The sequence below is a fragment of the Gymnogyps californianus genome, chromosome 3, assembly GCF_018139145.2.
Source record: "Gymnogyps californianus isolate 813 chromosome 3, ASM1813914v2, whole genome shotgun sequence".
NCBI classification, from domain to species: Eukaryota; Metazoa; Chordata; class Aves; order Accipitriformes; family Cathartidae; genus Gymnogyps; species Gymnogyps californianus.
The window spans coordinates 64,983,017-64,995,092 of NC_059473.1; the positions used below are offsets into that span (position 1 = coordinate 64,983,017).

Genomic DNA, 12,076 nt, shown 5'->3' on the forward strand with positions numbered 1-12,076 from the left:
TTTGAAAACCTGTCTGTTTTGGGAGACTATGAGTGGTAATCTACATTCAGGTATCCAGACAGAAATTAGAAATACCCTGCACTTTTATCAGATTATACCCTCCACTTGTACACCAGATATATGTGAGTTTTGTTCTCTTTTAGACAGCTTATTACCTGCAGTTAGCTAATGTCTTTTGCATATTTTATTTTTTTTTTACTACAAATAATAATGAATGGCAATGACACTGGGGTTTCGGGAAAGATTACCTTTTGAAAAATATATGCGATTCATTTACAGGGAAGCATGTTTTTCCAGGCAGACACAACTGTGGGGTTACCAATACAAATGCTTCAAACAAACCTGTGCTTGTGATCCTGTCATTATATCCGGGATTCAAACCAGCTTCCCTACAGAAGAAACTACACAGATTTTCTATGTCTTTTAATTTCTGAGGTGAGCTGGGAATTTCAGCCTTGGAGGCACTTTAAAGAATAAGCTATCTAGCATATGTTCTCCTTGTGCACCTTGCAGCTTGGGGGCACGACCGTCACCGTGGCCTCGCTGCCCCAGTCAGCGCCCAGGACAGCAAGGCATTGTGCAGGTGTCTGCGAAGTGGCTTTCTTGCTATGCTGATGTGTTTCAGGCTGGCAGATTTCCATCCCAGCGAGAGGATAAGATAAGCCTAAAATGTATTCTCTGTAAGGGATGAAAAAATGCTTGCTCCTAAAGACCTTAACGGACTGTGAAAACTGCTAAGCCGTACAATGTGAGCACCAAACCCAGGAGCCCAAGCACTGAGTGCAGCTCTGCAAATAAAGGCTTTTTCTAGTCTCTAGCTGAATTGAAAAATGGTCGTGAAGAAGTTGGGTGAACGGGTTTCCTTCCAAAAAAAAAAAGAGTAATAGTATTAAAATCAGATGGGACTAGACTATTTTTAGAGACTTCTTATCTTAAAACACATAGGTCCATAAACAGGTTTTCTACGAACTTGTATCCTGTGATTAAAGCAGCGTTTGAAGCTGCATCTACAGCTGACACTCTGCTCTGTATGCTCTGATATCTGATAAGGGCTGAGTTCATGTTGAAACCTTTCCCTGAGTTGCAGAATTTAAAGATTTTTTCTTTTCTCTACTCAGCTGCCTGTTTTCACGAAAAAAAAATTATAGCAATTTAGTTATCTTTGAGACCTCTGTCAAATTCAGTTGAAATCAGGCAACAAGTTCAAACATTATTAGGAGGAAATGTATACAGACACTCAAGCAGCTGCATCTACATCCATGTAGATACAGAAAGATAAATCAAGTCAGCTTTATTTCCACATGGAGAAGGGGTATATTTCAGTAAATATTAAAATGCATCACTTTGTACAGAAATGCAAGAAAGCAAACAAATTATTTTCTTTAAAATCATTGACATAAATATTTAAATGGGTCCCTGTTTTCCCTTAGCACATTTGCGAGTTCCTTTCAAAATCATCAATTGCTTCAGTCAGACTAAACATACATTTTCTGTTTGCAAATATTTTTCTATAAAATTGCACTCAGCAGCGGGGAAGAATGATTGCACTCATTGTTCTCCTGAGATACGGGGTAGGACTCTTAATTCATTTAAGAAACTTGGGCCGTTGAAGCCAACTGCCAATACGGTCAGGGCTGTGTCCTTACAGAAGAAGTCAGTGGACCAAGGGTTCCCAGCCTCTGGAAAATATGTTTGTTGTCTTCAAAATGGAGATAAAGCTGCTAATTGTTTTACGGTCAGAGCAAAGCCGTTATTTACCTTTCTGTGTACTGCTGGTTGCCTTTGTTTATTGCTTGTTGCTTTTTGCCGTTTTGTTTGTTGCTGAACTGTTGCTCAGAGGCAAGGACTGAGGAAGGTGGAGGATGCTTGAGGAATAGTTTAGTGCCCAAGAGGCTTGCAATCTAGACCGCTAGATAAAGTGAATAGCAGCACGAGAAATAACAGTGTCTACAGCCTCCTCTTACCGTTCCGCTTACATTGCAGCTTTTGGCTCGTGGTTACGGCTGTGTTCCTCACATTTCACAGGGGACTATTGCATTTCTCCCTTCTCTTTTCCATGCTGTGTTTCAGGTGGCAAACGAACACTGAGCATGGCTAACTCAAAAGGGTGGGAAGGATGCCGAGTGCATTGCAAAGCAGGGTGGCAAAGAAGCGCGTGTGAGAATATTCAGAATTTAACTCTTAAATTTTATGCTCTCTCAGATGCCTATCAATTTCTGCTTTCTCGAAGGAAAACAACACCTTGCTATGAGTCTCGAGCAGGCAATAGTTAGTATGGATTTAAGTCGAGATTTTGAGTGGTTAAATCCAACGGTTAATTTCAATTCAGCGGGTAAACGCAGTGGTTAAAGTGGTGTTTGTGCATTTGCTCTATCAGTCATTTGCACTTTGCTTAAGGTCGGAGGGCTCTATTCTGTCTCCCTTTAAGAGAACAGCAGTGCCCACTGAATTTCCCGATGCCTGGGGCGAAGAGATCAGCCCTTTCAGCTGTGCTTACCAGAGGTGCTCATCTCTTCAGCAAGAGCTGTGGCTGTTCAAGGTGATGTGTCTGGCAGCAAAGTCAGTCAAGCCCGTGTGTGTAACTGCGTGTCCCGACCGGCGCAGCCCCGCTCACGATAGTGAAGTTGCGCATGGTTAGGCCAGGCGAGGAGGCCTGCTTTTAATTGTGCGGGATGGAGATAAAGCTGTGAAAAAGTGAAATTAAACAGCTCTCCCCTTCAAAACCATTAGGACGATACAGCAGGCCCTGGCCCTTTCCATAACGAGGGCTGGGATGTTTGCACAGCCCTCGGCTCACAGCGAGCTGCTTTAATTAAACCTAGCCCACGCATGAACCCGACTGGTGAATTTGGGTCGCCTGGAGGACGCGCTACCTCACCCCGTTATCTCGGGGGGAAGCGGGGCATGAGAAGAAACATAATCCAGCCTGCACGGCTGCCTGGGGCGGCTCAGCGCCCGCCTGCGGGGGTGCCTGGGGGGAGGCAGCCCCCGGGAAGGTCCGTGGCCCCCGCGCTGCCTGTGACCGCGCCCCGGCCCCCGCCGCCGCCCCCCGCAACCCGGCCGGGACGGAGGGCTTGGGCCGGGGGGCGGTCGCGATGCCTCCCGGCCCCGGGGCGGCCCTGCAGCCCCCGCTGCCCCCGGGCAGGGCGCTGCCCCTCTCCGGCGGTGCCTGCTTTCGGCCAGAAAGTACCCAGGTATCAAACGGAACCGAGGGACGGTATTGAAAGAGCAAGTGAAGCGGAAATTTAAAGCCCCTCTGCTAATAATAACAGTATAAATAACCGAAGACGTCTTGTAAACAGTGCGGTCATAACCCTGAAACATTAAACAGCGCGGTGGGATCTGGCGCATCAGCTGCCGGCGGCCGCTGCCGGTGCAGGGGGAGCGCCCCGCACTCCTGTTTATCTCAGCCTCATCTCCCACGGGCGCGCTGATCGATAGAGGGGAGATGTTTAAGTTAAAAATTCCCGGCACCGAGGACCGGGGCCAGAGGGAGATCCTCCGTCCGACTGTACTTCATCAATAGCTAACTGCTCCCGTCCCCGCGGAGCGGAGCGGGGCGGCGGGGGCGGCTTCCGCAGCGCCCGGGCGCCGGGCTGCGGGGCCGGGCCGGGCTCCCGCGGCGAGGACAGGTCCTGGCCCAGCCACCCCCTCCCCCAGGGTTTTGCTCCAAATCTTTAGCTCCGGGAAAACAGCCCTCCCGCGGCCCGGGGCGGAGAGGCGCGTTGCCCGCAGCGCGCTGGGCGAGCGCGGCCGGCGGCCGGCGGAGGCGCGGTCCTTCCGCCGGCGAGCCCGAGAGTCGGAAACGAACATTACACCGCTCTGTGTTCAGTAGAAAGGAAGGTTTATTCACAGAAATAGAGCAAAACCTGCTTGAAGAAAATATATCTATATATCTTTAGGGTGAATTACTTCATAGAGATGACTGTCAAAGTCAGTTTTTCTAGGCATCTACATATTTCACAGGTCTCAGACAAAAGATACACGCGTGGTAGGTTTTGTTTGATCTCTGTCTTTTCTCTAGTAGCGCTTGAACCAGCAAGGCTCTTGTTGCAGGACACTCGACTGTACACGCATTTAATAAAGTTAAATAGAGTCGGGATCTCTCGGGGTGGAGTCTTTGCTAGGGCACATTTGGTCTCCTCTGTGCCGGGAGAGCGGCTCTCCCCGTCGCTCTGCCCGGGGCCCGGGGCAGCGGCGGGGCCGCGGCGTGTCCCTGCCCGCCCCGCCGCCCGCTCCCCGGCCGCGCCGGGACGCTGCTGGCCCGGCCGCCGGGGCTCAGGATGCCGTCGGGCCGCACAAGCGGTTTGTGTTCACCACTTCTTTCAGGTCACTCTCGGGTTTGCCGGCTACCATAAAAGGCCAAGTCTGTAGCCAGGAAAAGACACGGGTGGGAAGGGGGTTACATACGGAAAAATGCACATTGCAACGCTTGTTTCGCCAGCGGGTCCAGCTCGGGAGCGCCCCGGGGGATCGAGCCCGCCATCCACCGCCCGAGCCCGCTTCTGGCAGCGCTCAGCGGGGCTCGGGCCGGGGCAGTCGCCGCCGGCTTCGGCGAGGACCCCTTTGCCTTTCGCCGGCGGCTGATGCCGCTTCGCCTCCCAGCCGCGGCGGGCTCCCCCCGGGCGTCCTCAGGGCGGCGGAGCCCGTCTGATCCGCGGCGGCAGGGAGGGAGGAGGGAGGGAGGGAGAGAGGGAGGGAGGAGGGGGGCCGCGCCGGCTCCGGCACATCCGCGTCCCCCCGGCACAGCCGCCGCGGGCACCCCGCCGCAGCCGCGCCGCCCCCCGCGTTTGGTCGTGACCGGCGTGGGGGCTCTTCCCGGCGGGAGCCGCCTCGCTCCCCGCCGCCGCCGCCGCCGCGCTGCCCGGGCGCAGGAGCCGCCCGGAACCCTCGGCATCCCCCGGCCACTCTCCCTGGCCTCCCGCGGCTCGGGGGACAAGTTTTGGTGTGCCTCTGTGCGGGGGCGGGGGGGTTATATCTGGATTGGGTGTTGGTTTTGTTTTACATTTTTTTTTTCCCATGTTGCTGGGCTGAGGATTTTGGGTTTAGCCAAAAAAATATCTCCCAGGCCCTTATCAGCTGACACAGCGGGTAACGTACTTTCCCCCAGAGTCCAGAGCTCAAAAGGCAGAGCCGGACCCCAGTGAAACGTCCCCACAGATCCTCTCTGCCATCCTTTTATCCGGCGGGGTCTGCACGTGCAGGCAATGTAAAGGCTGGATGTTTAAAAAGAGCCCATGTGGATCTCACCCACCCCTGGTTTCCATCAGTTGCACATATTTTTAGAGTTGGAAACTAGGTGTTCCTGGTGGCCAGGGATGGCAGGGAGACCCTGGGCTGCTGGGGAAAACTTTCTGTCGGTGGTGGGAGCAGCAGGAGGAACACCGTGCAGCCCAGGGAGGCTTTGCGGAGTGTGCCTGGGGCAGACACCCCCCATGGAGAGTCCACACTGGTCTTTATTTCTCCTTTGCCAGTTTACACTGATAGGAGAAACGTCCTGGACCCAGCAATTCTGAGCGGCTGAGCGCAGAGCCCCAAGAGCTCTGTCTTTAAAAAGCTAGGGCTTGAGCAGACTATTATGGCAAGAAACATTAGGGTAGAGAGGAGGGATAAGAATAAATCCTGGGTCCTTGGCTTCGGTCCTTCCTAAAACATACCTTTCTCTACCCAAATTCCTATACAAGTAGAAAGCTGCCATCAACCTGCTGAGGTTTCTGAGGCATTTCTGGTGTGGTAAAGCCTGTCCCTGCCTATCTGTGGCCAGCGTGGCCCCTGTTTGTCCCCTGGAGGGGATTGCCCCTGAGGGGCACAGGGTGGGAGGGCAGCTGGGAGCCTGTCCCTTCACACAGTACCCCTTGCCACCCCACTGGCACCAGACTGTCTGTGAGAAGCACAGCGAAGGTTTCTCCCCACACATGCCCCATCCCAGCTCCTCGCCCGCCTCTCCCCATGCACATGCACGCAGAATGCCTGGCCCCGGTGGGCCGTGACTTACCAGGTTGACCGGGTGGATGTAGCCATTTTCGTACTTGTCATTGGCCAGGATCTGCCTCAGGTGAGCGATGTAGCTGGAGGCCAACCTCAAGGTGTCCAGTTTGGAAAGCTTGGTGTCTGGGGGCACCCAGGGCAGGGTGGTCTTAAGCCTGGAGAAGGCTTTGCTAAGGACCCTCATCCTTGCCCTCTCCCTGGCGTTGGCAGCATTTCTCTGGACCTGCTTTCCCTCCTGGCCCACTCCGTTTAAAGGGCTCTTCTTGGGGGGACCTTTTTTCCTCTTGCCCGAGGCCCCTCTCCCCTTCTGAGGGGAGCCATTCTCGCCATTGGATCCCTCCTCGTTGCTCTCGGTGGATGCCCCAAACTCTTTGTTAGTATCCATTTTCAGGCCATCGCACTCCAGCATCTCCACCTCCTGCAGATCTTCCACATCACTGAGGGACCCAGTGGACATGGTCTGGAAGATGCCAAAGGACCAGCGGGAAGGGGGGGGGGGGGGAGGAAGGGCAGCTCCTCAAATTTACTTCAAGGCGGCGGAGGAGAGAAGGGGCACCAGTATTTTCCTCCCCTTCCCTCCCCCCCCCCCAGCACTAAGGCGCGATACCAGTCCAGAGAGGATCCCCGCCCTCCCGCCCCCCAACCTCTCTTTGCCCGTGTTTAAGGGAGGGAGTGAGCGTGTGTGAGAGAGGGAGGGAGAAGGAGAGAGAGAGAGAGAAAGCCGAGGAATTTAGTGAGGACACTAGTAATTTATCTGGGGGATAAGAGAGGCGGATCCAGCCCAGGGGAGGGGCCCTGCCCGCTGAGCACACCACATCCCCAATCACAGACCTTTGCACAGGACAGGGAATGAGGTATCCCGGCAAGCCTTTGCTGAGAGCTCGGAACTGGGATTCAAATCTTCACAACTGGAGCAAAGCAACTCTCTCTCTCTCTCCCCCCCTGCTCTGTCTTTCTATCCTCCCCCTTCCTCCTCCTCCTCTTCTCCTTCCCCACTTCCCTTTCCAGCCCAGGGTTGCTCTCCCCCTCCCTGCCTCCTAGATGACCCAGGCAGCTGGTGTCATGATTCTTGATGAAAGCCAAAATGGGTCATGAGCAGAGAGAGCAGCAGATCCACCAGCCAAGCCTTCCAGGGAGCTTTGTAATGCGTGCCGTCGAAACGCTGTCCTGTAACCTAATCTGGGGGAGATTTGTGGATGATTATATTTGTGAACGCATCCTGTCCAGCTACTAGCGTATTCCAGGAAGGGAGCGCTCTGCCGCCCGGCCAGCAGCATGGACCTCGCTGTTACAGCCCAGGGGCTGGAGGCAGGAGGATCTGACTTCTTCCAGCCTTCCTGGGTGACCTCCGACAAGTCCCGGTCCCCTCTCACTCTCTGAGTCCCCCCAGCTGTAAGCGTCCCGGAGGCTGCCCAGTCCGCAGGTGTGCCGGGCGGCCGAGATCCCGGCGGTCCGCAGAGCCCCGTGGAGCCGAGGGAGAGCACCGTGCCGCCGGGGAGGGTCAGTGTGGCTGCGGATGGGGCAGCAAGGGTCTGTGCTGAAATGAAGGAAAAGGGGGAGGGGGGGTTATTGGATGGTAGAGATCGCACAGAAAACCCCCCTTTTCTCGGTGTGTTGTTGCAGAGCAGATGTCGGTGGTTGGTTCTTCTGTAGCCGTGGAGTGTTCTGTCTGCTGATTTGTGCGTGCTCAAAAGTCAGGGAGTTTTGCCTGAATAAAGAGGCAAGATAAGGCTCCTTCTGTGGGAGTGGTGGGAGTGAGGGCATTAGGCCGTACTCTGCAACCACTGAAGCCAAACATTCCCAATCATTTTACTGCTAGTGTGAATGAGCAGATTGCTGTGTAGTTTGAACGAGCAGACGTACGCTGCGGTTACAATCTTTATGCACATGTGTGTTCAGTCTCTGCAGAGCAGGCTTTTTAAAGCAGTTAACCTTGGCCTAGCTCTTCTTCCTCTCCATGTAAAATCTTCTCCTAAACCCACATGTGGAGCCCAAAGAGGCCAGCGAAGCGTGAACTTGCTCCCGTAGCTCCTTCCCTCCTCACACGCTTCCTGAAACCTCATGGGTCCCGCAGCAGCCTGGGTTTTGAACATAGGGGACTAAAGAACTGGGCACGATCTGCACATGGGACCTTTCTGGACACAGTGACTGATCTGATTGCAGGAGCAACTCCACTTTTTCAGCTGCTTACCTGAGGATTCACATAGCCCTGGACAAAACTGTACACCCTGAGATGTCACCATGGCACGCAGTGGCTTTGGAGTTAATCCAAGGTCACTGGAGCCACAGGAAAATCTCTTACTGATCTGTGTGAGCATCACATCGGGTTTTCTGTGTGCACTAAACAAAAACCAACCAACCAAACAAAAATTGTGGAGGGCCAAACTGGTATGTCTGCCAAGCGCTATGTACTGTCTGCAGATTAAAGTTTCAGTAGGAGTCAGAGTGTCATTTATGATAACTAGCAAGGAAGTCTTTCCTATCTCTTGATCCATCTTGGTTCCTTTGCTCACGTAAGCCAGAACAGAAAGGGCTGATCTAAACTTTAAACCAGCTCTTTACTGTCTGGCTGGAAGATAACACCTTCCCACTCACGATAGGATAAGTACATTCAGATATCATATCTCCAAGCCCTGGGATCTTGGGAATTCACTAACTTCTAACGTCATGTTACGTTAACTGTGCCCTGTTTGTGTTTTCTCTGTGTATAAACTAAAGAGATTGTCAGCATATCAGTCCTAATTAATGAATTAGCTTTGCTTTTTTTTTTTCTTTTTTCTTTATAACATCCTTGTTGCAGATCCAAAATATTACTAATCACCGGTGTGGAGATTTATGAGCCTCCTTATTTTCTAGGCCTGATTATTGTTTGTGCAGGTGGAGATTTAAATGGCCATATCCATTGCAGAGATTTATAGTCCAAGTGATTGATTTTAGAAATGAGCTACAAGACTCTTACTGGAGCAAGGATGACAGAAAACCAAGTTGAAGTTGCTTGTGTCTCTAAGCACGAATGACCAGAGAGTACAAAATCCCATCAAAATTTCAGCATCAGAAGCTCCCAGAAGAACAAAACAACAAAAAAAGTATATACTCACATACTTTCTATCACTTATTTTTAACTTTACTTTAGTAATTTCTGAAAATTTGTTGTAAAAAGCAGAAGGAATGATCTGGCTTCTTAAAAATGCCTTTAGTATGCTGCCACATTTGCATTCTGAAAATCAAGGTGTGTATACGTGTGTGTTATGAGCCTTTAGAATTGCCACACATTTGTAACTTTTACTGACTTACATACCTTTTTGAGTCCTCAGAGCCAGTAAAATTGATCTAATACAGACCACACACTTTCGTGGAGACACAGGACACAGTTTTGTATTCAATTTGTGGAGATTATTGTGTGTGTGTTATATATACTCACATACATGTAGTATAATGTACTTTGAGTCCTTTATGCATACAGACTGTTACACACTCTTTTAACAACATAATCGTCCCTTTTCCCCTTTCCAAAGGGGCCAGCATGGGCAGACCTAAAAAACTGTGTCCTCTCATCTCCGGGTAACTCCTGGTTCCTTTTTTGTTTGTTACATGAGCTGAACCTCTCCTTTTCCAACCTTCCTGCTCCTTATGTCCCTCCTGGCAAGCCCAGGGCTTGCACCCCTAATCTGGCTCCCGGTTTCAGTCTCTCTCCCCTCGCCTGAATTGCCTTGCCCAGTCCTCCTGACTCTCGTTCTGAACTGCAACCCCGGTTTGGGGTAAAGACCGATGGGGTGGAGACCAACCCAATCCTGTGGGAAGGGTAAAGCTGGGATGGCTGCAGCCACTGCGGCAATGGTGTGGCCACTTACTTCTCCAGTTAAATGACTGGGACCACAGACTAGCCACTGGGTTGTTAACTGGCTGGGAAAGACAGATGGAGCTAAAGTCCTTTGGCCTTTCCAGCACATTCACTTCTTCATTCATGTTTTAAAAAGGAAGTTGAAATGCTGGCATGGGGAACATCAGTACAAATCTGTGGATTTGCCCTGTGGATCACTTTCCTCTCTGCATTGCTCTGGCTACACAGGAAAGTGCATCTCTCTCTTACTTCTAATTGAGACCCCCTAAGCCATAAGGTCATTTAGGACATGCCAGGGGTGCTGGGGGCAGAGATTCGGGATGCCTGGTCTGAAGGGTGTCAGATGGGGGACATGTCACACATAGGCTTGTGCTGGTCTATGGCAGGTTACAGATTTCCCCCTGGAAAAAAAAGCCCCACTTTTTATGCCTCCAACCTTCCCTCCTCTGGGCAGGAATAACACAGTAATTTGAGAACAGCTTTGGAACTTGAGGCCAAGATTTCTGCAAGTGTCTCATGATTTTGCGTGGCATGGCTTGGGTTTTTGGGGGTTTTATTTGATGTTCTGTGTCATTTATCAAGGCACCATATTTTCACTGTGCATTGAACAGTCACCCAAGAAAAATCTCAGATCACCCACAGCTGAGGAAAACATAATCAGTAGCTGGTTTTAAAACTCTTCGCCCAAGTATAATACAGGTGTTTTCCTGTATGTGGAGAATAACCGAGGAAATCACCCACAGGCAGCCAGCTGATCATGAATCACGTTCAGTCAGGTTTGAGAATAATCAGGAATAAAAGTACAACCAGATTAGTGTTTTCAAGTTGCAATTTTTAAAAAAAATCTGGTTGCACTGAGATTTCTCCTCCTTACGCTTGGTCTCACCTGGAAACAAAATGGTGGAGGGACTTCAGAAGCATACTTTTACATACCTTCAGTGAAATAATACTAATAATATACTATTATATATGAATAATACTAATAGTAACTAGTACTAATAATATAATACTAATACTACTAATAATATAATAATCCTGTGATATTTTTGCGATAGGATTCTGTCTTGTCCATTGTAGAGGATGGACAGTGCTGGGGAAATGGATCAAAGCTGTTTGTAACAGTGGGGTAGCTTTTTGGAAGGGCCAGGGCACTGAAACCCTCCCACGGGCCCTTTCCAGTGCTGTGTATCTGTTTCTGGTCACAGTTTTGGTTTGAAAGGTAAAAGACATTGTGATAAGTAGCATAAAGCAACACACAAAGAGAAAAAATAATGGCATTGCCAAGACAGTAAAAAGGCTGTCCTGGAGAACTGGCCCAAGAGGCACATATTTGTATGTGATACCAGCGTCACTACACCTCCCCAAGAAATCCCAACGCCTTGCTTCAAAGCTCCGAGAAATCAGAGCTTTTTGAGAAACTGTTTTCTAGAATAGTTTATTGTGGGGAAAAAAACCAACAATATTTCCTTCTATTCTTATTTAGAAATATCTGAAAGTTTTGCTGATACCTAGAATGGAAAAATTTCAGTCTCACTGATTACAGATTAGAAAATTTAAAAGGAAATAAACTGCAGTTTCAAGAAAATTTATGTAGAAAGTTGTGCAGCAGCCATAATTCCATTTTGTGTAACTTTTTAAACCTTGAAATGTCACAAACCCAAAAACATTGAAACTCTGGGAAATGGAGTTCCAAAAAAATTTCTTTAGTGGATATTGAAAAAATATGAAACTCAAAATATTTAATTCCAGATTTTATATTTTAATCCTTTTTGTCACATTGATGACAAAATCTGTGACACATATAAGTAGTGCTCTTGTCTACCGCAGGGAGTACCTGTACATTTAATAACTGGATGATTTCTACCACCCTGATTTATGCTGTGTGGTACCTTTTCCTTTGAGTAACTTCACAAAAATCAGCAGCGTTGCTCACAGAGTAAAACAGACTGTATGAACAAGAACAGCAAAAGCTGCCTCTGTAGAAACAAAAAGTCGTGATTAAATATCCTAAACGCCTAAGAGAGATGCTGACAACAAGGTCAGTGTCCTAATCATGAAGGATGCATCAAATCCCGGTCGTGACTCACTTCCCCCTCCTATGCCAGGTCTCTGGTGAGGGTTTCTGGTACTGCTGCTGTGTTAAGCAATGTCTTGCAAAGGATCTGTCAGCTAGAAGCTGAGTACATCAGAAACAAGAAGCATGTAAGCTGTAGAAGTTATCGAAGCAGAAACAAGACAGCTAATCCT

General features: G+C 49.8%; 1 protein-coding gene across 1 annotated transcript; it reads right to left on the bottom strand.

Annotated features, from left to right (window-relative positions):
* Positions 1-4,278: 4,278 nt before the first annotated feature.
* Positions 4,279-6,468, bottom strand: TCF21 (transcription factor 21). The gene is made up of 2 exons (XM_050894818.1): positions 5,996-6,468; positions 4,279-4,368 (listed from the first exon to the last, which is right to left on the bottom strand). The coding sequence occupies exons 1-2, from the start codon at positions 6,443-6,445 to the stop codon at positions 4,279-4,281; spliced, it is 540 nt and encodes a 179-aa protein (XP_050750775.1). The 5' UTR covers positions 6,446-6,468.
* Positions 6,469-12,076: the final 5,608 nt, after the last annotated feature.